Source organism: Octopus bimaculoides, chromosome 2 (genome assembly GCF_046866305.1).
Source record: "Octopus bimaculoides isolate indiv1 chromosome 2, ASM4686630v1, whole genome shotgun sequence".
Taxonomy (NCBI): Eukaryota; Metazoa; Mollusca; class Cephalopoda; order Octopoda; family Octopodidae; genus Octopus; species Octopus bimaculoides.
This window is the reverse complement of record NC_142929.1, coordinates 8,151,377-8,178,943: the sequence shown is the minus strand read 5'-3', so window position 1 is coordinate 8,178,943 and position 27,567 is coordinate 8,151,377. Positions and strand designations below refer to the sequence as shown.

General features: G+C 40.2%; 2 protein-coding genes across 3 annotated transcripts; one reads left to right on the top strand and one right to left on the bottom strand.

The window, feature by feature from the left end:
- LOC106867732 (uncharacterized) lies at positions 1-25,100 on the bottom strand. 2 transcript variants are annotated; one of them, XM_052975466.2, is made up of 3 exons: positions 24,823-25,100; positions 10,221-10,326; positions 1-1,734 (listed from the first exon to the last, which is right to left on the bottom strand). In XM_052975466.2, exons 2-3 carry the CDS (start codon positions 10,257-10,259, stop codon positions 190-192), a joined length of 1,584 nt encoding a protein of 527 aa, XP_052831426.2. In that variant the 5' UTR covers positions 10,260-10,326; positions 24,823-25,100; the 3' UTR covers positions 1-189. The 2 variants fall into 2 exon arrangements, with proteins under 2 accessions (XP_052831426.2, XP_052831436.2); XM_052975476.2 differs by lacking the exon at positions 10,221-10,326 and having other exon boundaries at positions 24,823-24,991.
- Positions 19,042-23,027, top strand: LOC149136863 (uncharacterized). The gene is made up of 2 exons (XM_089348301.1): positions 19,042-19,671; positions 23,012-23,027. Exons 1-2 carry the CDS (start codon positions 19,049-19,051, stop codon positions 23,025-23,027), a joined length of 639 nt encoding a protein of 212 aa, XP_089204427.1. The 5' UTR covers positions 19,042-19,048.
- Positions 25,101-27,567: the final 2,467 nt, after the last annotated feature.

The window sequence follows — 27,567 nt, the reverse complement described above, 5'->3', positions numbered from 1 at the left end:
TGAAACCTTTCTAATTTCTCTTTATTATTAATAAGATATACACAATTAAAACACTTCTCTTTAAAAAATGTGATGAAAATGATTTTGAGCTTGGATTGAAATCGTAAGAATTATGCGAAAATAGTTACGAATTCCGTTTTTCCAACTGTTCTGATTTAGCAATATCGACAGACGTTCAAAGTGAAGATACTAAAATATATGAGAAAAACCAGTATCGAGTAGCACTTTAGAACAATCTTCCATCCATTTGAGGATATTGTCCGCTTTGAGTTCCTTTTTAGTCGATTGTCTGGATGCAACATCGTGGAGGACAACGTTCTTTATTGTTAGAAGAGCTGGACTTCTGTGAAAACACACCGTTCGACTTGTATTTGTTTGTGTAGCTTGAAATGAATGATTCTTGAAATATTTCAAAGGGTAAGGAATAAAAGTCTTATTAGACATTTGTAAAGGTAATTTTAAACCTGTTAACTCAAACAAATTTGGTTTTGCATCTGGTTTTAAATATCCTCTGGAAATATAATTTGCAGCGACTGTTTCTTCATTATCTTCGAATTTCCTTCTTTCAGGCCTTTTCCTAATCTTTTCACTTTCAGCGAAATAAAAGTCTCGATTTTGACTGTTTTTGTTTTGTATTCTATTATTTGCATTGACAGTCTCGTTGAAACTATTTTTTTCCGTTTTCGTTAAAACTAATTTATTTTGATTAGGTTTACCATTCATTTTTAATTGCTGAAAGCTGTATTTCCGAGCATATTTTGTATTAGATTTAAATTCTGTTCTTTTATTATCTGTGTCTTTTGTGACAGCCGAAGAGACATCAGTAAAAACTTGAAATGGTTTGTTCAAGGACTCTTCCTTTATTTCTTCGTTTCGTTTACGGTTGTGATTAGTAGACGCATTGTTCGCTGTTGAAATATCACAGTTCGGTAAAGACTGCCTTGAGTGTTTCTGTGAGCAAGCTGATTCACATCGAGAAGATTGTTGAGGCTCGTTGGAAATTCTTTTTATGTTAAAACCGTTTGCATTTGCTTCTATTTCCTTGAGTGAAGGTCTCATAATTTTCTTGAAATTTTTTAAACTACTGCGTTGTTTCGAAGGACTTGACGCGCGAAGAATATCAATCTTGGAACCCTCGTAGGCTTTTGATAAGCAATAATCAAAATTAGGTACATACCATGGTTGTTTAGAATAATTTCCAACCGTTTGATTTAATGAAATAAAGGAAACGTCTTTCCTATTTTTCGAATATCCCGAATGTCTGTTATTATCTGAACTCTTTTCTACTTCCTTTTGGTTTGCACTAACTTCCGGTGTACAATCGTCTGTTGTAACAAATTGTAGATTTTTATAATTTCGAAGGTTGTTCTTGTTGTGAAAACCATAAAATTTTTCGTCTTTCGGATTTAGTAAGCATCTGTTATTATTCGAAACCCTCAAGCTTCGTTGGTTATCGTTGAAGGAGAGTGATTCACTATCACCAATAACATTATCAAAGCGACAACTACTTGGGTTTATGGGTTTCAAAGTTTTTGAGGGATTTCCATGATTTGCTTCGTTCTTTAGTTCATCACAAAAAGTATCATACTTTACTCGGCTTTTGCCCTTCAGACTGTCGCTCGTTGAAGGATTCGTTTTCCTGAAACCCGGAATCTGGTGCCCATCGCGATTGCTCTGCTTCCAAAGAAATCCAACTTGATATTTCGACGTTGCTTTTCGAAGCATTTTATTAGTCTGAAACGAAAAATGAAAAGAGAGGAAATGATATATTAATTATCAAATTGCGATTCTAAGATATTTCGAAATTTCCTTTTCCAAGAATATATTCAATTATAATTTGTTTGAGTTTAACATGACGGTGTATATAGCCTCATCTTTTCTAAAGTTTTCTATACGTTATACAAGCCTCCAGGATACTCTGTGTGTGTGTGTGTGTGTGTGCGATTTTAAATTTTAAGGAAAATATGTCAATTTGAGATGTTCGTGAAAGAGAATATTTTAATATTTAGTATTAAAATTCTGCCGAGGTTGACTTTGACTTTCATCCTTTCGGGGTCGATAAAATAAGTATTTGCTGAGTACTGGGGTCAATGTAATAGACTTGCCTCCTCTCCGGAACTTAGCGGAAAATTTATAATAATTAAAAATTGAATATATATATATATATATATATATATATATATATATATATATATATATATATAATATATATATATATATATATAAATACATAGATGCAAAAATAACCCGTTGATGTTGTTGAAATTCCAATACACACGCCTACACATACATAAACGGATACATATAAGCATACATGCGTACATACATACATTCATACTTTTATAGGTATATATATTTCAATATGTAGCGTACATATTTTTCTTTTTCTTTCAATAATCAATAGAGTAGATTTCAAAGTTATTTTTAAAAGTTGACGCCTTTATTTACGCTACTAAAATAAATCGATTTCTTAATCGAAGTTAATCTTTCAAAATAACAGGTTACTTATGCTTCTACGCCTTATTTCTTACATTTGTATGAGATACAATGGTTAAAATACTTCTTCAAAGAACTGTTGTTGATTTTATCGAAACACTGTATTACTGGTAAATTTTTTATCGAGTCGCGAAGAAACAAAATAAAAGCTGTTTGTGTGTGGGATCAAACTGTCGTACCAGATTATGCTCGATGTTTTGTAGAGGGTCAGCAACTAAACCTTTTAAACGTTTTGACATTACTGTAAAAGTCTGACCTACAAAAAATACTCACCTGTAAAAAAAAAAAGAAAAACCTATGGTTGATAAAATAATATAGTTTTTACTGTAACATAAACAGATTTTAAATTTTGGCACAAAGCCAGCAATTTCGGGAAAGGGAGTAAGTCGATTACATCGACCCCAGTACTCAACTGGGACTTATTTTATCGACCCGAAAGGATGAAAGGTAAAGTCGGTCTTGGTGGTATTTGAACTCAGAAAGTGAAGGTTGACAAAATGCTTAGCATCATTTCGCCCGGCATGCTAACGATTCTGCCAGCTCGCCGCCGTATAACATAGATAAATATTGCTACCAAAATTGGCAACTGGTCACACACACACACACACACACACACACACACACACACACACACATATATATATATATATATATATATATATATATATATATATATATATATATATATATATATATATATATATGATAGATCGCTGACCACGACATTCAAATTTTTTTTTCTTTGTTTTTCTCCTTATTCTTTCTGTTGAAGAGCGTAGCTCGAAACGTTTAAGACTTTCTCTATTCCCGAGCGTTAAACTAATACATCCTTTTGTTGTTTACACCACCTGTCCTCGTCTGTTGTTTTTTTTCGTAAATTCTCCCATATATATATATATATATATATATAGCGTTCATACACACATAATTTTTCTCGTCTGGCCGTAAAGCCTTTTCTGTCTGTTTTCCTGTCTTGTTTTTTGTCCGCCACTACATTCCTCCATGGCAAGATTTAATTTGTGTATACAAATTTAATTTGCGGTCCATGGGAAGAGCCGTTTTAACGATGCGTCCTGCCCAGCTCTTCGAACGCCGGTGTTAAAACGGGGGTAGCTGATGAAGTAGAATATTCTCTATGTGGCTTGTGTGTTTTCTCGTCTACGTTTTGTTTGCAATGTCCTGTACCCAGATATGCACCTATACATACAGGTGGATGTCGGTATGCACATACCTGTGCGTATATATGCATACACTCATTTACTATTTGTTTATATATATATATATATATATATATATATATATATTTAAAAGAAGAAGATGGAGATAAGGAAGTTAATAATTGTTTATTACTCTTTACTCTTACTCTTTTACTTGTTTCAGTCATTTGACTGCGGCCATGCTGGAGCACCACCTTTAGTCGAGCAAATCGACCCTAGGACTTATTCACTTATTCTTTGTAAACCTAGTACTTATTCTATCGGTCTCTTTTACCGAACCGCTAAGTTACGGGGACGTAAACACACCAGCATCGGTTGTCAAGCGATGTTGGGGGACAAACACAGGCACACAAACACACACATATATATATATACATATATACGACGGGCTTCTTTCAGTTTCCGTCTACCAAATCCACTCACAAGGCTTTGGTGGGCTCGAGGCTATAGCAGAAGACACTTGCCCAAGGTGCCACGCAGTGGGACTGAACCCGGAACCATGTGGCTGGTAAGCAAGCTACTTACCACACAGCCACTATCAACTTATCTTTTTCTTTCCTTCTTTTCAATGGATATAAACTATATGCATATTATTTTAAGAGAACTTTATTCCCTCAAAATACCAGGTATTGAACCAGTATTTCCTTGGATGCAACCATCCCTTCACAAGGTTAATATATCCTCTAATTATATTTATATAAGCTGTACTCATGATGGTTAAACCAATTTCTTTAATGTGTCTAATAACTTTTAATCAAACTGGCTTCAGGGTTAAAAATAAAACAGAATGACAATAGAGCTGGATTAAAATTAAGCATTAGACCGTCCATTGTTCATGGTTGCTGGGAAATTTCTGCTGTTGAAAAGGTAACACCTCCCTAATACTTGAATAGAAAAGTATCAGGACTATCTTTGTTATAGGTTTTTCCAAATGATTTGTTTCGATCAATAGTCACTTTGAATTATTATTCGCTTGGCACGAGACCTACTGACAGCTGATCCGAGTAAAAGCTATGAAGTTTGGTATTTGCATTGCTACAGTCAGTTTTCTGCCTATTCGTTCGTTGGGTGTTATAGATAAAATCGATTTTTCACCTTAGACAAGAATGGTTTGAGATTTTCATAGAAGGACGTGCCTTTCATCCCAAGGAAGTATGTCAAAAGCTAGGCAGTTAAACGAACAGAAATATAAACTTGTAATATTATCTTCACGCAGGAATGAACAAGAATGTATTGGACTCTAGGAAGGAATAAATAGAAGAGCAAAGATCTGTGGGAAAAGGTTCGCGTGTAATTAGTTTGTTGCCATGCTGAGAAGTAATGAAGTGGAAATGTAAGAGGGGGAAGGGGTTTCCCAATTAAGACAGTGATCATAAGGGGAGGCAAGAAGTGAATGGCATGTATGTGTGAATGCCGTGTGTGCGTATATGTTTTGTGTGTATGTTAGTTGATTACACGCGTGTAAGGTTTTGCATTGCTGTGCATGTGTCTGTGTATGGATGAAAGGTACGTGTGATGGTACGTGTGAGTATGGTATACAGGGTGTCCGAGCTAAATTTGACAGTTTGCATAAAATGAAAAGAAAACACAATATCCCACGCAAAATTAAAAGTACTTTTTAAAAATATCTCAATTAGATTTTGGCAGGGAGATAAGTTTCCTCAAAGTAGCCGCCCTCAGCTTCCACCATGGCCTCAACACGGCTTCGGAACCTGGGACATTCTTTCCTCACTGTGCTCCTGGGAAGATCTTCGAACACCTACTCGGCCTTGCTGTTGCAGGTTGAGAGGGTGGTGTCTCTTTTAACCGTGCCCTACACCTCGTAATCCATGAGACTACAATCGAAGGAATTAAGAAGGCCAGAAATTGAAGTCGTAGAAATTCTCCGACAACTACTTCTGGCTCTTTCCTGAGTTATGGCAAAGAGATGAATCCTGCTACCACACATATGGCCTTCAAGTTGCAACTCTGTCCAGCCAAAGTTTGACCTCAGTCTCCAGCAGCTTCACATAGCCGTCTGAACGTAGCCTCCAGCCTTCTTCAACGTTGTGAGGTGGCATGACGTCACGCTCAGTGGAGACGCACCCAAAAACCATCACAGTTTAGGGGAACTTGGTTTTCATGACATGTGGGACATCACATCAGTTGCAGACAAGCCATCAGTTGTTCTGGGTATCATGCAACTGATCCTAGCAGAAGTTCTTTTCATCTGAGGAGCATCAGATCATCCCCGGCTCAACGTGTTGACTCACTTTGTTCAAGAGCTTCTCTGTTTCTGTGAAGTTGTTCTCCTTGGCTTTGACCGCCAGAATTCGATCCTTGCACCTCTTCTACGAGTGGTAGCGAAGGTCCACATTCAGGGCCAGTTTCATGGTACCGACCCCAACAGCCATCTCCCTTGCCAAAGCACAGATTTCCTTGCTTAAATCTTCCATCACTTTGTCCTGTAGTTGTTGGGTGAATCCCAGTCTGCGAATTCAGCCAGAACGCCTGCTGTGCCTCTTTATGCTTGTCCTAACTTTGTTGTCTTCGTTGCAGCCGTCCATGTCACGTCTTACAGCCTTCACAGTATTCACAGAGCACTGAGCAGGAGTTATGATGAGGGCATTTTGATACCCAGTGCGAATCATCCCGATGCAAATAAGTCTTTTCCGATATTCAGATAGTTTCCACTCTTCCACGACAGGTAAGTCTTTCCCAACTACAACTTTAATCTCTGTACCCTCCAACGCCTTTGACTTTTCGCAAATACATTAAGCTGTTCTTGAAAAAGGAGACATAAAAACCGAAAACCTTGTGTATATGCCTGTGCGCGAGCGTGAGGCGTGTTTTTTTTTATAGCTGTTATAAAGGAAACATAGAAATACATTGTGAAATTTTGTGGAAATATGTAGCTAAAAGAAATAGATTCAGTATTTTATTCGTAGAGTTGAGTTGATCCGTGAAGAAAGATCGGTTTTTCAGTTCTATACTTAAGAGATGAGGAATTATGTACATTATTTACATTATTTACATTTGACAGATGTTTGTCCTCATCTTGTTTGTTGTTAACACAACGTTTCGGCTGATATACTCTCCAGCCTTCATCAGGTGTCCTGGGGAAATTTCGATCCTGGGTTTTCATTCCTAAGGTATTTTTCGATGTTATTATTATTGTTCAGGTCACTGCTTTGAATCGAACTCAGAATCTTGGGGTTAGTAGCCCGCGCTCTTAACCACTACGCCATATGCCCGTGGGAATGGGAACCCAGGTTCAAAATTTCCCCAATGAAGGCTGGACGGTATATCAGCCGAAACGTTGTGTTAACAACAAACAAGATGAGGACAAATATCCGTCAAATGTAAATAATGTAAGATCAGTTTTTGTTATAGGCGCAAACTTTGGGAAAAGGACTGGTCGATTACATTGACCCCAATACTTTACTAATACTTATTTTATCGACCCTGAATGGATCAAAGGTAAAGTCGGCTTCGGCAGAATTTGAATTCAAAACGTAAAGGGCCGGACGAAATACCACTAAACATTTCGGCCGATGCGCCAACGATCTACATCTGTTTTCGATAGGTTATTTGTATGGGGTGTGATATTTTCTGATCACTAGCGTAGGGGAGGTCCGCCCCGGGCGACATTTTCAAGGGGGCGGAACTTTTGGGTCTACTATAGGCAATGTTTTTTGTAGGGTCCGGGGGCGGCAAACGGAAGAGCCACTCCGAGGGGCACACTGTCTAGCTACGCGAGTGCCTGCAAGCTTATGCATGTATGACAAAGTAAGTGTGACACGCAAAACCTTATTATTTATCTCTATTCCTCACCCTCTATGTGTGTAATGTACATACAGAATGAAAGAGAGAGAAAGACGTGTGTGTATATATATATATATATATATATATATATATATATATATACACAAGCACACAAGACGCAACGGAAAATGCTTGTTATAATCACGGAAATTGTTATCAAACGGTTATTGTTATCACAATTAGCAGGTCCCAAAAATCGCTCAGAATATTCTTTTCTACTCTAGGCGCAAGGCCCGAAATTTGAGGGGAGGGGGCCAGTCGATTAGAGCGACCCCAGGACGCTAGTGGTACTTTATTTATCGACTCCGACAGGATGAAAGGCAAAGTCGACCTCGGTGGAATTTGAACTCAGAACGTAAAAATAGGCGAAATACCGCTAAGCATTTCGCCCGGTGTGCTAACGCTTCTGCCAGCTCGCTGCCTTAGAAATTGCCCAGAATATTGCTATTCCCCCTGCTTAATGTTATCAGTTCCAAAGTGATCATAAAAAGTGATTTCCACTGATTGTGCGTAAGTGTGTGTGTACGTGTGTATATCTATGCAGGTATATAATATTTATCGGTTGTTTAACTCCAGGTCAGCCCTGATCGAGTAGACCTATTATCAAATCCATTTAATCTTCTGATCAGTTTAAAAGAGTTTAACATGATATAATCCAGTTTCTGCTTCCTTTTACAACACAAAATTAAAGTGGATGTGACTGTTATTTCTGAAAAGTCGGTCGATCACTAAAGGCACTTCGTGCTTAAAAATTTCTCTTCTCCTTCCGTAAAATCGGTTTAACCTTCTCTCTTTAGCGTCGCCATTGCAACGGTTTTATTTTAAGTTTCGTTCTTATGTAACAGACTGAAGATGGAATCATGGAATTGATAATTCGTGCGTTTCAGTTCAGTTCTTGTATGTAATATCATCCGATATAAAAAAAGAAAGAAAGGAAACAGCTTTATAACAAATGAACCCGGATAAATGAAAGCTATAATGGGAGAAAGTGTGACAAAGTCGGTAGTTTACAAAGCGCTCCATTGCTCTCATTTAATCGATCGTGTTCTAGAGCTTACCATCATGTGGACTGGTAACATCGCAGTTTATTGGTTTTCAATGCTGAGTCCCTGCGTCTAAAATACAGCTATTTCTGATAGCCCAGTGATCGACTCTGATGGAAATTTATTTTTCAGTCAATGTCGGCATTGAATGACAGCTCTATAGATCAATACAGAATGGAGGAATCAAGATGTTCTAACGTAAAGGACCACTACAGTGGTTTGAAATTTCATGACCTTCGAATTGTCAATTTATGTACCCGTTTTCCTTTGCAGTATAAACATGTGTGTATAATGGGCTGTCACCTACATTCCTTTCTCAGGTTCAAGTTATTTTTCTTAATAGTATCAACGATCTATTGAATCATTTCAGGTCCTGAAATAAAATTAGTCTTAGGATGAAATTTTTTCTTCTACTATAAAACTTATTTTGGGAGATCTCATAAAAAGATTTTGTCAAATTTATTGAATTCATTCAATAAATTTTTAAATGTATTTTTTAAGAATAATTGAATGAGAGAAGGTTTGGTTTTTTGGGGGGATGGGTTTTAAGTACGACTGCTTTGTTTGGATAGGTTAATCGATACAACTGCAAATTCCATTCTAAAGTGAGTATACCATCCTACAAATCAATATAAGTTATGTTGTATATGTAATTGTTTAAAGCAAAGATCTTTTATACATTTTGTACATATATTTCTTGCAATACTTTTCTTCCCATGTACATTTTTGTGTTGCACATACCAGAAATAATAGATTCAAGTCTTAGTTATTTAATCACCCGACTGGTAGGTGTTAATGCAGTAAAGTAAATAAGTGAACAAGAAGTGAAGTAGAATAAGCCAGGGTAATACTCTGTCGTGATTTTTCTATTGTAGCGATTTATCTTCTCTTTGATTGGTAACACCTTGGAAAGTCATAAAGTTATGACCTCATTTCTGCATTCACTAAGTATTGTAGGAATAACCATCAATTATTGGATAATTAGAAATAATCGATAAAGAAACAGACGTTATATAACTTGCTCGTCTCAGAAATATAGAATTGTATAACCCAATCGGTACAGAGCCGGAATATGACATCAATGAAGGTTTATAAGACTTAAAAATTCATTCTGACACTGCCTAAGAGCATAGTATAGTAGATAAAGATGCTGAAATGCGGTGCAGTCACCTAGAGGTTCTGAGGTCAATTCCAGTACTAGGCACTAAGATGAACCACAAGACACCCGAATGAAGGGTGAAGTATATAACAGCCGAAATGCAGTGAAAGCAGCAATTAAGTTGAGGGACCACTCCGACTAATGCATAATATAAAAATTCCTCATTTCAGAAATATAGAAATGAATAAAATAGACATTTGATACTTTAGTTTGTTATTCCACCGTCTTCTCAACCGACTCTACCAGCATACACTGAGTGTATGGTGGTAGAATTAAGCATTTGATTTCTTATGACCATAGTTGTCCAGAAATGATGGTTTTTATCAGATGACTTACAGTTTAGGCTAACAGAACCCAAAGCTGGGTTTTTCAATTATAGATACAGTTCGTCGGACGGACTTCGACAGTTCCCGTCAGTTTAATTTTACTTATAAGGCTTGACACGTGGCTATGAAAAAGACACTTGCCAAAAATGTCAAGCAGTGAAATCGAAACTGATACCTCATGACTGCGAACCAAACTTCTAAACCACTTAGGCATGCATGCATCAAGCACTTGGAGAGGAATGTTTGAGGGGAGATCGAGGAGCAGCTATCCAGTGAATTTCCTGAAAGGTAGATGTGAGAGAATCACAAAGGTGAATTAACCTAAATTCAATATGCGACAATAAACTGGAGAGATATAACTTGCATATTTGTAAGCCTTGCTACATGGTGATGCAGCTGGACATTTTTTAATTATACCTAAAGCACCAATTATTATAAGAATTCCGTGGGTTTTTAGTCATTAAGATTTGGTTATCTCTCTTTCCAGATCTTTATAACTAGAAAACTTATATATTTATATCCGAGATACATTACATTCTGTCTGGACTGATTCTTCGATTGGGAATTACTGCATTTCTTTGCAGTCCTGAACAATAGCCAGCCTAATATTCTTGATCTCTCCTTTTCTATGGATTGATAAACTAAAAATGTGCCCCCTTTGCCATTCCCTGGGACATTTTTTAACACCTTACAGATCCCCAGATCTGTTCTGCCTATATGAAGGGGTACTGTGAAGTTCCTGTCTTTAAGGGTATCATGAAAGGCCTGGTTGAAGGCTCAAACTTCCTAGTTCTTTTACTGGACTTAGAAAAACCGAAGGACCACTGCAATATGTGTGTGAATCCGAGAGAGGAATATGTTGTATAAAATCATAATTAACTGGTCTTCCCGTATTTTCTTTTAACCAAAACCAGGAACCTTTCAGCACCCATTCGTAGAGGATTTCCCCCTTGGGCAGTCATTGATAAGAAGGTTAATTGTCTCATCTCCATCTCCACATATTCTGTAGTCACTTAAGATAGTCTGCTTCCATAAATCTATCATAATCAAACATCCCTCAGCCTCAGCTTTGACTAATGCGCTTTACAGCCAGTTCTACGATTCTTCTCTATCCATTTCCATACGGTTCAGTTTCTTGCTTTCTTCTGCACGTGTTGGCCATATCGGAGCTTTTCTTGCCATCGTTTTCATATAACACTTTAGATGATGTTTTTTTTTATCTCTTGTACAATTTCTGTAATTTCTTATTTTCCCCTCACAACTGTTTAGCATTTCGACCCTGAATGATATCTGTTGACTTGTTAGTTGACAAACAATTACTCTTGTACTTGTTTCAGTCATTTGACCATATTTTGTTTTAAAACTGCTACAAAATTTTCGATAATCCGAAAAAGTGGGGGTGGGGGAAACATGCTAGTAACAAGTGGATTTCTCGAATGTGACAAACCACCTCAGGTCATTCAGGTCGTATCTAGAGTCTTCTGTAGATTAGTAGATAACAAGAGCATAAATTGTCCTCATTTTAAAATCGTCGGCTACACAGTCAATTGTGTTAGACAGGCTTCGTGAACAAGAACTCGGTTACTAGAAGCTAAACCGCGCCGTTCCCAACCTTACAAAGATAGGATTAGCGAATTAAGCGGACTTTGACAAGGACAATCGTCAACAAACAATTTTTCAGTAGAGTTAGTTAGGTTTAGTAAGGTCATGGTGATAGAGAAAAATAGAAGAGAGGGAAAGTCTCTTAGAAACCTAGAAGAGACGCGTAGGCAAGACATCGCAGCCGACGTGCTCGCAACGAGAATGCTTTCGACTAATTCTTTAATATGAAGCCCGAGTTAAGGCAGGTGCTCTAAAACAGGAGGGTATAAAAGCTGTCCGATGGACCCAAGTAGCGGTGGGGCAACGTGGAAAATAAAATAATTCAGTCTTTAGTGGACCGTAATGAACACGTGTTCCTAGACCCAAAGGAGACGTGTGCAGCTTTTCAGCAGCACTTCACTCGACAGCTGGGACACGAATGGCAGACTGAAAAGCAGAATGGATTTCAATGCCTGCCCGACGGTCTACTGCGACCATCAGTACGAGAAGTGGAGTGTTGCGTAAAGCCGATGGTTGACTGCATGGGAGGAGGGTAGCAAATCTCCTGGTTTGAAAGGTCTGCCTTTCGAAATTTACTCGTATATACCAGACTAGTTTGGAAATTTCTAGCAGATATCTACTGCAACTGACAGCAGAATGGGAGAGTTGCCAGTTCTGTAAATCGGTGAACAGTAGCTTTCCGAAGAAAGGACCCAAACAAGAAAGATCACATTAATAACTTTCGACCCATTATTTGCAGAACACAAACTTCAAAATTTTGGCCAGGATCTTTGTAAGGAGGTTGGCAAACATGCATCATCCCAAGCACATTTCTCCACAACTAACTCCACCTCATCTAGTACATCATAAAAAAAAATGGGTAAACAACTTGGCATGGATAGGAACCTGATCATCTTAAATTAATCCAAAGATTTTGGTAGGGTCGACCACCATTATCTGGTGGCTGTTCTCATGGCGGCCGATTTCAGTCCTGTCTTCCATCGATGTACTGCCGCAATTTACAGCGACATCTACTTGGTGATTCGGCCGAATGGTCACCTGTCGAAAGCATTCAGTATCATACACTCGGCCCGTCTAGGTCGTCCCCTCTTATCTCTATTTTAGGTACTGACTCTTGAGTCTTTGCTGCGGAAACTAGAGACGTTGAGGGGCATCCCGTGCGAAGTAGGACGCTGAATCGTGTCAGCATCTGCGAACATCACCGCTTTGGTGTCGGATATCAGACACATTGAGGTGATTGGTTCCGATTTAAGGGACTACGAAGCGGTGACAATTCAGAGGGCCTACAGCTCGATACCTAGAGAAGCAGGCCCATGCCATCCAAGAATGACGTGGAACGCCGGACTATTAAATTACACGTGTCTAGTTTGGTCCAGATTTTCAAGTGGGGAAGAACTGGGACAGCTCACCCAGAAATGGGCCGCAACGATGCTATTTCTGAAAGGTCGGGATGAGGTGACAAACGCATTCCTCGCCACCTTTACATATTACTGCTTGATTTTTCGTGCTTTGCACCAGTTCATGTCTCACTGGATGGAACGCCTGCTCTTCCACTTTTTGTGGAAGGGATTTAATCTACTGATCAGACACTCCATTTGTCGTGAACAACGTTAAGCGGCTGATTATGCTGACACATGAAGCGAAGCTGATACATCGCCAGCATTTCCTTAGCTTTCGTTATTTTTCCCTGTTTACAAGCCTCCATATAATCCTTGGGTTTACAGCACTGTATCGTTTACAGCACTGTATCCTTTGTTTGTAAACTCTTAGCGGTTAATAAAGAAACCATTATTATTATTATTATTATTATTATTATTATTAAGGCAGCGAGCAGGCAGAAACGTTAGCACGCCGGACGAAATGCTTAGCGGTATTTCGTCTGTCTTTACGTTCTGAGTTCAAATTCTGCCGAGTCGGCTTTGCCTTTCATCCTTTCGTGGTCGATAAAATAAGTACCAGTTGTATACTGGGTCGATGTAATCGACTCAAAGCCTTCACCCAAATTCTAAGCCTTGTGTCTTTAGTAGAAAGGATTATTATTGCGAGTAGGAAGAATCGTTAACACGCCGGACACGATTCTTAACGGCATTTCATTTGTTTTTACATTTGAGTTCAAATTGTGCTAAGGTCGACTTTGCCTTTTATCCTTTCGAGGCCTATGAAATAAGTACCAGTCATGCATTTGGACAGATGAACTCGACTAGCCCCCACTCCACCCCACCTACACCCACAATACTCTGGTCTTGTGCCTCTAGTAGAAAGGATTGTTATTATTATTATTATTAAAGTGGCGAGCTAGCAGAATCGTTAGATTGTCCGACAAATTACTTAGCTGCATTTCTTCCGACACTTAAAGCTCTGAGTTCAAATCTCACCGTGGTCAACATTGCACTTCATATTTTTTGCGGTCGACAAAAATAAAGTACCAGTCAAGTACTGAAATCAAGTACTGTAATCGACTATTTCCCCACACTCACACTAAATTACTGGTATTGTGCCAAAATTTGAAACCATTAAGAAGCGACGAGCAGGCAAAATCGTTAGAGCGCCGGACAAAATGCTTTGCCTTATTTCTTTTGACTCGTTACATAATTAATTCAAATCCCAGGGCGATGATATATTTATTCATAATGAGGCGGCGAGATGGCAGACACGTTAGCACGCTGGGCGAAATGCTTAGTGGTATTTCGTCTGTCTTTACGTTCTGAGTTCAAATTCCGCCGAGGTCGACTTTGCCTTTCATCCTTTCGGAGTCGATAAATTAAGTACCAGTTGCGTACTGGGTCGATCTAATCGACTGGCCCCTTCCCCGCCAAAATTTCGGGCCTTGTGCCTAGAGTAGAAAAGGATATATTTACTCAGATACTGCCCTACTTGAATTTGCTTTCTATTTTTTTTTTGGGGGGGGGGGTAGATAATTACTGGTATTCAGTTAATCTCCTTCACTTCTGTCGGTAACGTTGTTTTCAACAACAAAACCAGCTGTCTCAAGCCATAAAATCGCTCTAGCTATAGAAATCACTGAACACTTAGAATTTAAACGCTTGTTAATATTGATTTTTCTTTTACTGGCAAGAACAAACATTTCTGGAGAGTAAATAGTTGATTATAGCGCACTAGTACATTACTGAGCCTTTTGTTATCGCTAAAATGAAAAGTTTATCATGGCGGAATTAGAACTCGGAACGTAAAATGACAAATATCAGGCATTTTATCGACCACATTCCGCCAATAACACTTCCATTAGCAATGGTTTATAATATTGAGGCAGATTACACATATTGAGAAAAGAGATATATAAATTAACTCTCGAAGGCTGAGGGACAAAGTTTACCTCAGTAGGAAACTAACTTAGAATGTAAAGGTATATAGCTAAATTCCAATGATCTAACTGTAATTCAAATACATCTGTTTTAATATTAATTTCTAATACTTGCACAAGGTCATATGTTTTACAGTCGATTTAATCGACTGAAATTCTCTACTTCGACATATTTTATCGACCCTGACAAGCAGAAAGATGACGTCAAATCGATAGAATTTGAATTCACACCAACACACTTCGAACTGTATTCTGGAAGTTTCTGCATATAAGTTGGATCGAATACAGAGACAAACGTCACATGAAAAAATTTTGCTGATAACCTATCAAGTATATATATATATATATATATATATATATATATATATATATATATATATATATATATATATCTATCTCAATTGTAAAAATTAGTTTCCTTTCAATATATAAGTTTCCAACTTAATAGCTAAGTTAGTTTTCAAAATACTGCAAAAACACTTACGCCCCGATCAACAGTATTACAAATTGATAATCAAACACAGCGTAAAATTGTTATATTCCACAACCAACAACTTTGGAAAAACTGTAACCAGTTGCAACCATTTAAAATTGTTTGAAAGTGAAAACCTAAACCATACACTGAATAAATTGCAATTGTAGAACGACCTCCTTTAAGAAAATTGCCTCTCAAGCAATAGTGTCTATAACGCAACAATAACCATGAACACGACACCAGTTACTATATATACATATAGGATCTACAGCAAACCAGTTCAAGATATGATGCAACCACCACACGTGCACTTTTCATAACTCAAAAAGGAAAAATGGTATCTTACTATACAAACTTATACGGACACCATTTAGCATCAATAGTAAAATACTCTGTCAAGAGTTTGTGGCGTGAAATGCGGATGAAGGCAGCAGCATCAAACTACAATGTAATCGATTTGGAAACCTGACGCCATCAAGACGGATGAAACGAATTACTCATCGCATACGATATTTGATGAGGTGATTCCATACTGAGACAATTCACCTTATCTAGTATTATTGCGTCAGCTCTAAACGATTTCCAACTGATGTTTTATATAAGCCTTAGATACTCGTAATGAGATAGCTCGAGTATTTTGATGTTTCTTTGATACGGGGCCCATGACTCGGATTAGTATAACATGGTTATGATGTTACAAGCATCATAGATGCGAAACTTGGCGAACAATTTCAAATCTTTGCCTGACCAAACTCGTTTCTCCAGTGTTCCAAATCTCGAGTTGATTTCTAAATGTAGGGATATATCTTGCACTTGTTTCATTCATTAGACCACGGCCATGCTAGGACACCACCTTGAATTTTTCGTCGAATAAATCGACAACCAACCCTAATTTTTTTTAAAAACCTAGTACCTATTCAATTGTTCTTATTTGCCGAACCGCAAGGGTACAGGGACGTAAACGCACCAACACCTGTTGCCAAGCGGTGGTCACACACACACACACACACACACACACGACGGAATTCTTTCAGATTCCACCTACCAAATCCGAGGCTATAGTAGAAGACACTTGCCCAAGGTGGGCTGAAACTGGAACCAGGAAGCAAGTTTCTCACCACACATCCACGCCTGCATCTATATTATATATAAACAAAACAATCCACCACATCAAGTGTGTTAACTTGAACATATCTAGTCTCACATATGTCTTTCATGGAGCAGGCATAAACGTCAGCTAAGTCTCCTTATTGCAAATCCAAAAGGAGTACAAGAAGTAGAAAAGAGGTTCGTTTTTTTTTTTTAATATCTTGTTCCGAGCAATGCGGTAAGCTGGCAGAATCGTTAGCAAAAAATGCTCAGCAGCATTTTGTCCGACTTTACATTCTAAATTCAAATACTGTCGGGATCGACTTTGCTTTTCATTCTTTCGGGGTCGATAAAATAAGTACAAGTTGAGCATTGTGTTCGATGAAATCGACTAAATCCCTTTTACAAAACTACTGGCCTTGTGCCAAAATATGAAATCAATATCTTGTTCCGAATGAACCACAGGAATCGAATCGCCAGCAAAGTCAACGCCATTCCTTCGTTTTCCATCTGTCGTTTTGTAAACACAAAAGTATTCGTAGCCGAGATCCATTTCGATTCGTTGACCCTTCTCTGACGGCTCTGTCTCCAAAAGAGCAGCAATGACTATCTTCTATCACTCATACTCAACTTGAACAAGAGCACTAGAGCGCTCAAGCTTGCTGGATTTATCATCAAAAAGCAACGTTCGCACATTCCCGAACCACGTAGATGTGTCCTTCGCTGGTTTATGCCTTTGCGTTTTACTTTTACGCTTTTTAAATATGTTGCTGCTGCTGTGATGAATCGCAGCTAATTACAATGGTGTGGTATGACGTCAGTGTCTGAGGAGGCTGACCGGAAGGGCGAGCTGACCGGAAGAGGGAAAAGGGCAGAGGGAGCCTCGATCGGGATTCGTGCCCTTTTCGAACGGGGCTAAGGTCAGGACAAGACGTGTTAAGCGACGGTCTAGGTTTGGGAGAAGCAGCTGCTATTGCTGGTGTTCTTTGGGTCGGGGCAAGCTTCAAGGATTGGATACCGCAAGACAGACTCGCAGTCGACGAAAGGAAAACCGAGGTGAGGCGATTACATCTACTCGCACGCATACACCACAAGCTATTTTGGCGAATTTCTACACGTGGGGCCGAAATAGCTTGTGGTGTGTGCGTGCGAGTAGATGTAATCGCCTTACCTCGGTTTTCCTTTCGTCGACTGCGAGTCTGTCTTGCGGTATCCAATCCTTGAAGCTTGCCCCGACCCAGTGACAAGCTGTGGCGATACCAGCTGGTGCGGTACAAGGGCCGGACGTACTGTTTAACCAGGCTGGGTTTCGGGCTGAATTCCGCTCCGAAAATTATGGCGATGATGCTCAAGTCCATCCTAGGGAAAGAGGAGAGAATAAGGAAGGCCACCAGTTCCTACATCGACGACATTTTGGTTGACGAGACTGTAGTGCCAGCCACCGAGGTAGTGAGACACCTGGAGAGGTTCGGGCTGATTGCGAAGCCGCCTGAGTCGATGGTGGGGGGGGGGGCTGAAGCTACAAAAAAACAGATCGGGTGAGCTGGTGTTCCGGAGAGGAAACGAGATCCCAGAGCTGAGTTCCAGCGTCAGCAGGAGAGAGTTGTTCTCGGTTTGTGGGAAGTTGATTGGACACTATCCGATCGCTGGTTGGTTACGCATTGCATGCAGTTACACCAAGAGACGAGCAGAGGGGGAGAGTTGGAGTGACAAGGTGGGAGAGGCGACGGTGGCGATGATGCGGGAAATCCTGGAGAGAACGAGAGCGGAAGACCCGGTCAGAGGAAACTGGTATGTGCCCAAGACGGAGTGCGGGACGGTTTGGTGTGATGCTAGCAGTATAGCGATAGGGGTTGTGTTGGAGATCGAAGGTGCTGAGGTGGAGGATGAGGCCTGGCTACGGAAAGCGGACGACTTCAACCACATCAATGTCGCTGAACTAGATGCGGTGCTGAAAGGAGTGAACTTGGCCCTGAGATGGGGGCTGCGCTCGATCGAGATCCGGACGGATTCGGCCACCGTGGTCGGCTGGGTAGGAACAGTAATTACTAGCGAGAAGAGAGTCCGGACAAAAGGTGCCGCAGAGATGTTGGTGAAACGCCGCCTAGGAGTTCTGGGAGAGCTGATCGCCGAGTTCGGACTGAAGCTGAACGTGGTTTTCGTGCCTTCGGAAATAAACAGGGCGGACGCACGGACCAGGGTGAAAAGGGCGTGGCTGGAGGAACCGGAGGAAGCAAGGAAAGGGATAGCGGCAGCAAGTCGGCTGGGTGACTCCGAACTGAAGGAGCTACATGCTATGCACCACTTGGGGGTGGATAGGACCCTGTATCTGGCGAAAATGATTGATGCTGACGTCACTAGGAGAAACGTCAAGAAAGTGGTCGCGAAATGTGACAGATGCCAGTCCATTGACCCCGCCCCGGGTGGGCATGAGCAGGGGAACCTCTCAGTAGAGCGCAACTGGAGGAGACTGGCTGTGGATCTGACGCACTACCGTCAGGAAATGTATCTCAGCATGGTCGACTGCGGGCCGGGCCGGCTGGCCATTTGGAGGGAGCTGAGGACAGGCATTGCCGATGAGATTGCCCGCATTCTGAACGGGATATTCTTGGAGAGGGGTCCCGTGGAAGAACTGTTAATGGACAACGGGGCGGCGTTTCGTTCGGAGGCGTTGGGAGAGATGCTTGACCGGTGGAAGGTGCGACGATTATTTAGAGCGGCGTATAGGCCGAGTGGTAACGGAATCGTTGATAGGCACCATCGGACGATCAAGGCCATGGCTGAAAGGGGGCACATTTCGCCCCTGGAAGCGGTCTACTGGTACAACATGTCTCCCCGATCCGGACAAGCGGAAGAGTCTGTGCCGCACAGAACGGTGTTCAAATATGAATGGAAGCATCCCAGTAAGACGCCGGAGTTCTGCGAGGAAGAGAAGGGACCCGCCGGCGTGAAAGTAGCGGAGGAAGTTTGGGTCAAGCCGCCGAAGGCACGCTGCACATCACAATGGGGCAGGGGAACAGTGACAGCGGTCAATTCCAGAAACACTGTATCTGTGGATGGAATGCCGCGTCACGTGCTGGACCTGCGCAGGATAGCCACTTCATCGGATGAAGAGCGCGATGGAAACGAGCCACCTGTGTATATATATCATACACACACACACACACACACACACACACACACACACACACACACAAACACACATATATATATATATATACTCATCGACTACGTCTGATGAGCGCAGGGTTACATAATCGGAGTGTTACCTAACAGTCCGTTGAATCCCTAGAGCGAAACCGATTGATAGGATCGGCCGTATGGATGTATAATACTGTGTACACTCCGGATAATAATATGTACTCGATTGACAGATATACGAGTGCATTTTCCCTGACTTTCATATATATATATATATTATAATGAAGGATAGCAGGATCCCTAAGCAGATGCTATATGGGGAACTTGTGAATGGGAAGGAGACCCCGGCAGAAACCAAGGCTGCGATTTAAGGACTGTTTCAAGTCCTCATTAAAGGCCTATGATATGCAGGAGACTGACTGGGAGAACAATGCCTGTCATTTCCAGAGATGGAGGAAGCAAGTTAAGGAGGGGGTCGACACTTTTGAGAGAGCACGAATTCTTCATGAAGAACTTAAGCGTGCTGCTCGAAAGCGCACTGCTGGTGTAGTAAATGGGGAAAGCTTGGTCTGCAATGTTTGCAGTCGTGTATGTTTGTCAAGAGCAGGGCTCATTAACCACCAACGGAGCCGCATATGAAAAGTATAAGTTAGTCCTAAACCGCACAATGTTTTTGAAGGTCAGCAATGGACTTCCTCCGTCACGAGTGGACGGCTATCATCTATACACACACACACACACACACACACACACACACACACACACACACACACACATATATATATATTATAGGCGTAATATACACAAACCAAACATATAAAAATTATAAGTATATGTAAATCATATATATATATATATATCTTATATATTAAAAGGCAAGTTGTCTGTCTGTTTGTGTGTTGTGTGAACCACTTCTCCAACGATTTTCAACCGAATTTCACCAAATTTAAAATATGTGCTCACTTTGACTTAGGACGCATTTTCTTATCTTTTCCTCGGAATTCCGCGCCCCCAACATAGACTACTCTCAATTCGTCTAGAATTTGGCTTGAGCCAGCGAAAAAACGTGACACACACCCAGCTGGAAAAAAATCAATACTTTGTCAGCTATGGCGAGCTCTTATCGACTGTTTGCACAGTACTGCCAGCAGTATTCATTTGCGAGTTACGATTTGCCCCTGTTTTCAAGGGAGCGCTTTTTTTCATATAATTATTCCAACTTAAACTAGCCACTTCAAAACTCTTACCCAAAATAAAAAAAAAATCCTTAATTTGATTTGTTTAACATTTTTGCCAACTATATTTTACTATTTATTGGTGTGCTACACATTCACCACTTTTTCCTTAAGACTTTTTTTGTTGCCTAAACTGATAATTTTCCACCATGCCTCGACGCAAAAGGTCCAATATAGGTTGGCAAACAAATACTGCAAAGAAAAGTAAACGTATGCGTTTTAAGTGAATCTACGGAGGGCGCCGCCAGGAGGAACTCTCTCAATGCACTTAGGATGGCTTCAGCGCGAAGAAGGAAAAGTGAAGAGCAGCGTTCTGATCGGTTGGAACGTATTGCTGCGCAACGAGCTGCTCAGAGCAACGAGCTGCTCAGAGCAACGAGCAACGTTCAGCACGCCCGAACAAGAAATGCTTCCTCTACTGCTGCGTGAGCTGCAGAGACTGTAGCAAACGCGCAGTTCGACTTACAACCCAGCAAAACAGCAGGGAAACATACTATTTCTCTTCATGTCATATCTATAGGCTCAACCTTTCCATCTGCTAAACAGCACATGTCAGCAGTTATGCGATAAAGAAAATAAACTCAACTACTGCCGGTTTTTTACAGATCAACCCACTGTCCCAATGGAAAACAATGACGATGGTGTGGGCGTATGACTCTGCATGTTCACTATTGCGCTAAATAAAACAAACAACGTTGGAAACATCTGCCATTATGATTTCTTTCATTCAGTTCAGAGGTGCATCCGCTAATGGTCTAATAACCAAACAGGCATACTTAACAGCCCCGGGCAACGCCGGGTACACCTGCTAGTATAGTTTAAGTATAGTTAAGTACTGTACATATGTGTTTGTGTAATATATATATATATATATATATATATATATATATATATATATATATATATATATATATATATATTAATTTGTCACTGTTGCAGAACTGAGAAAGTGCCTCAAGACTGGATTGATGCCATTTTAGTCTCCTTGTATAAATCGGGGCCAAAGGATCTGTGTGGTAATTTTCGTGGGATTTCGCTTTTGTCCGTGGTTATAAAGGTACTTGTCCGCATTCTGTTAGAACGTTTATATACCTTCATATTTCCAAATATGGTGTCTGAGTTTCAATGTGGCTTTCGCTCCTCCAGAGGCACAGTTGATTGTATTTTTACTATCAGACAATTTCAGGATAAGTACATTGAACAGAATCTTGCCCTATACCATTGCTTTGTTGATTTGAGCAAAGCATTCGATACTGCTAATCGAAATGCTCTGTGACTATTTCTAAGGAAAATAAGTTGCCCAGAAGAATTTGTAAACATGGTCAGGGCTTTGCATCAAGATGTGAAAGCTAGAGTTAATTTTGGTGGTAGGCTCTCTGAATCTTTTGCTGTGGAAAATGGAGTAAAGCAAAGAGACCTTGATGCACCCACCCTCTTTGCAATATACTTTGCTGTTGTGCAGTCACACGCTTTTCAAAACTTTGAGGAGGGTATTTACATAAAATATCGAACAACAGGGGATGTTTTTTAATCTGACCAGACTGAAATTCAAAACGAAGGTTTTTACTTCACTCATTAGGGAACTATTATGCGATGACGATTGCGATCTTGTCAGTCATTCTGAAACAGGTCTGCAGTCTCTTGTATCTGCATTTTACTCGGTTTATGATGATTTTGGCTTGACCGTCAACTTGAATAAACAGTTGTGATGTATCAACCTGCATGTGGTGCTGTCTGCAACCCTAAAATTTTGTTAAGGGTAAGTTACTTGAAGTTGTTGATTCTTTCATCTACCATGGAAGCCCTATACAAAAATGATGGACATCTGGACATAGAAATACATCTGCGAATTCAAAGGGCAGCACAAGCATTTGGTGGTTTGGAGTCATGTGTTTGGCGCCAACGACATATAAATGCCAGCACAAAATTGGCTCTTTACAAATCGTTTGTCTCCCCATCCCTGTTGTATTCTTCTGAAACATGGACGTGTTATGAAAGCCATTACAAATTGTTAGAACAATTCCACCAAAAATACTTTCATAACATTTTAAACATTAAATGGAGTTCTTTTACTCCAAACACAATTGTCCTTGCGTCTGCAGGCATCACATCAATTAAAGCAATGATTCTGAAAAACCAAATGAGGTGGTCTGGCCATATTGTTCGAATGGCGGATGAACACACACCTAAACAGCTGTTTTATGGTGAGCTTGCAGGGGGGAAACGCTATCGGTGTAAAACTAAAAACGAAGTTTAAGGACCGCATAAGGACTACCATGAAGTCACTTGGAATGGATCCAGAGGATGTAGAAACTCTTACTTCGGATCGAGCTGGACGGCGAACAAAAGTGTAGAATGGCGTGAAAGCATTTCAAGAGGCCAGGATAATGCATGCAACACTCAAGAGAGATTTAAAGAAGAATGTTACAATCGAGAAGGTGAATCACTACGAACTTTTTGTGTGCACAGTTTGCGACAGACTGGGCCTTTCTTTTACTGGGCTCAAATCTCATTTGCAAATCCATGGAAAACGAACCTTCACTATTTTGCCTGCATGCCTGTGCACGCCTTCCAATGCTATGCATGCAATAAGGTCTGCAAATCTAACGGATGTCTCAAAATTCATTTTAAGATCCACAAGGATCAGAACTTAACTGCAGCTCTTGGAGGTCCAAATCGGATATGCAATGTATGTGGGTGTATTTTCAATACATTGTCTGGTTTAAAAAACCACATCAGACGCCATGATAGATCTAAAGTGTTGGTACAGGAGGTGGTCAGACTCTGGGTAAGGAGTAGGCAACCTCTATATGTAAGGCAACTTATATGGTTGACTTAAATTTGACGGTCAAATATAGCTTTATACAGAAATGTTGACATTACAAAAATGTTGAAATTACAAAAATAATGGATATTAGCGTCAAATCTCTCTCTTAAATTTAAATTTAAAACTTTGGATATATATAAACAAGGACAACGATCCCTAAGGAGTCTAATTTACACTTTTTTGCGGTGAAATCTCTTGCTATATTGGTAACGATTACATGGTTTTCTATGAAAAATTATATATATATATATATATATATATATATATATATATATATATATATGTATATATATTTTAAAATAACGTTGACCACTAACGTGGACAATTAATGTGCTAGAAATAGATCACATCTTGTGTCTATTAAGACCTAAATTGTTCTCAACATGAAATATAGCAGCAACAATTTAGGTCTTAATAGACACAAGATGTGATCTATTTCTAGTACATTAATTGTCCACGTTAGTGGTCAACGTTATTTTTTAAAATGTACCTTAATCCCCTGAGATTGCAGATACTATAATCATTTTGATTCTTTAGATGTGCTGGCCTCCTGATAATTAATCGATATTAATTAATATATGATTAATTACCATATTTTATAATAAAGTTTTACCCATTATATATATATATATATATATATATATATATATATATATATATATATATATATATATATATATATATATGCATAGATAGATAGATATGTAGTCATAAGTGGTGTACTTGTAGTGTGTGTATACGCAGACAGAAAGGCGAGGCAAGGAACCAGAAAGACAGAAGTGAGTAAAGACAGATTGATCGGGAGAGAGAGAGAGAGAGAGAGAGAGAGAGAGAGAGAGAGAGAGAGAGAGAGAGAGAGAGAGAGAGAGAGAGAGAGACTGACTGATTGACTGACTGACTGACTGTGTGAAGCAGAAAAAGAGAAAGACAAAGTAAATGAAACGGAATAAAATGTAAAGCTATATCGATACATATCAATAAAGAAACAGCAGTTCTAAAATGTTTGCATAACAGAAATATTCGATTACGTACATCTATGTAAGTAAATAGTGGAAAAGATTTGTTTATGGAATCAGTGTTTATTACCTGGAATTTTGTCTTTGATTTCTTTCACGTCAACCAAGAAAATTCGAGAAGAGCCAGGACATGACGTCAATACTGAAAAAAGTCTACTCTTTCAACGATTTCCAATTGTGAAATTGATCCCAAGTAGAATTTTTACGTAACTGTTTGTATTTGTTCTAATCGTGAAAACACGGGATTGGTTTATGCGTTTAGCCTGGTTACTGTCGTTAAGTAAACAATACAAGGGTGACTGAAAGGTCAGGTTGTTTTGTCCCAACAGAAACGAATGCTTCAACTGTATCTGTTTGCTTCACTTTCAATTGCTCACCAGTTTTTCTCTTTCTTTCTCTTTCTTTCTTCCCCTGTCTCTCCCTCCCTCTCTCTCTCTCTCTCTCTCGCTGTGTAATATAAATATATATTAAATTAATAATTATATATATATTAATAATTTTATATATATATATATATATATATAAAAATAATAATTATATATATTAAATTAATAATTTTATATATATATATTAATAATTTTATATATATATATATATTAATAATTTTATATATCATCATCATCGTGTAACGTCCGTTTTCCAAGCTAGCATGGGTTGGACGGTTCGACAGGGGTCTGGGAAGCCAGGAGGCTGCCCCAGGCTCCAGTCTGATCTGGCAGTGTTTCTACAGTTGGATGCCCTTCCTAACGCCGACCACTCCGTGAGTGTAGTGGCTGCTTTTTTACGTACCAACGGCACAGGGGCCAGAGGAGGCTGGCAACGGCCACGATCGGTTGGTGCTTTTTACGTGCCATTGGCACGGAAGCCAGTCAAGGCGGCGCTGGCATCGGCCACATTCGGATGGTGCTTTTTACGTGCCGCCGACACGGGTATCACAACTATAATTTCTATTTTATTTTCATTTTGAAGTTGATGTACTTGACTCGATAGGTCTCCTCAAGCACAGCAGGTCGCCCTACGATCCAAGGTACTTTTGAATGGGCTGGGGCTGGTTATGCAAAGATGGTGTAGGATACAGCTGTGAACTTCACAGTCACAACATATCTCCAGAGGTCTCAGTCTTTCGTCATTGCCTCTGTGAGGCTTAACGCTTGAAGGTCATGCTTCACCACCTCATCCCATGTCTTCCTGGGTCTACCTCTACCCTGGTTTCCTTCAACTGTTTGGGAGTGGCACTTCTTCACACAGCCCTCCTCATCCATTCGTAGTACATGACCATACCAGCGCAAACGTCTCTCTTGCACACCAAATCTGATGCTTCTTATGTCCAACATTTCTCTCAGGGCGCTTACACTCTGTTGTGTGTGCACACTGACTTTACACATCCAGCAGATCATGCTAGCTTCATTTCTTTCGAGCCTACGCATGTCCTCCGCAGTTACAGCCCATGTTTCACTGCCGTGAAGCATTAAAATTCGTACACATGCATCGTACAATCTACCTTTCACTCTGAGCGAGAGGCCCTTTGTCACCAGTAGGGGTAGAAGCTTTCTGAACTTTGCCCAGGCTATTCTTATTTTAGTGGTAACACTCTCAGAGCATCCACCCCCACTACTAACTTAGCCACCTAGGTAGCGAAAGCTATCAACTACTTCTAGTTTCTCCTCCTGGAGTTTGATGGAATCTGTTTTCTGGGCATCTGTGGTGTTTATTGCCCCTGTGCATCTGCCACACACGAAAGCTATCTTCCCGGGTAATCTTCCTTTGATGTCGCTGCACCTCTAATGTGTCCATAGCTTACACTGGATACATCTTATGGAGTTTCTACCTACACCTATTCTACAGATCGAGCAGGGCTACCTACCTGAGGGTGTGTGTGATGAGTTCGCATTCCTACTTACTAGAACTTTGGTCTTTGCTACATTGACTCTAAGGCCTTTTGATTCTAAACCTTGCTTCCACACCCAAAATTTCTTTTCTAGTTCTGATAGTGACTCCGCAATTAGTGCAAGGTCATCAGCATAGAAGAGCTCCTAGGGTCAACCCGTCTTGAATTCCTCTGTTATTGCCTGGAGGACTATGATGAATAAAAGGGGACTGAGGGCTGAACCTTGGTTCACACCTACTACTTTGGTGTGACCCCTACTAACTTGGTGGATCCCTACTACCTTGGTGGACCCCTACTACCTTGGTGGACCCCTACTGCCTTGGTGGATTCCTACTTCTACCCGGAATTCTTCACTATACTCATTGCCAATCCTAATCTTACTAACGGCCTCTCTGTACAGGGCCTGTACAGCCCTTATTAAAGTCAATCCCCAGTTTCTGCATCGCCCACCAGATAAGGGATCGGGGGATCCTGTCAAAGGCTTTCTCCAAGTACACAAAAGCTATGTAAAGGGGTTTATCTTTAGCTGGGTATTTCTCCTGCAGTTGCCGTACCAGGAATATAGCATCAGTGGTGCTTCTACCTGGCACAAAATCGAACTGCATCTCATCTAAGCTGATTCTCTCCCTAATGAGATGGGCTCTGACCCTCTCCATGACCTTCATCACCTGATCCAGCAGTTTGATACCCCTGTAGTTATTTATATCTAGAGCATCACCTTTACCCTTGTAGCAGTTGACTATGGTGCTGCTACGCCAGTCATTGGGTATGACTCCATCATGAACTACCTGCTTTACAATGCGGGTGACTAGGCCATAGCCCACACCACCAGATGTTTTAAGCATCTCAGCAGTGATTTCTGATGGGCCGGGGGCTTTTCCTGGTTTCATACCCTTAATTGCTTTATCTACCAGGTAGCTGTCTATT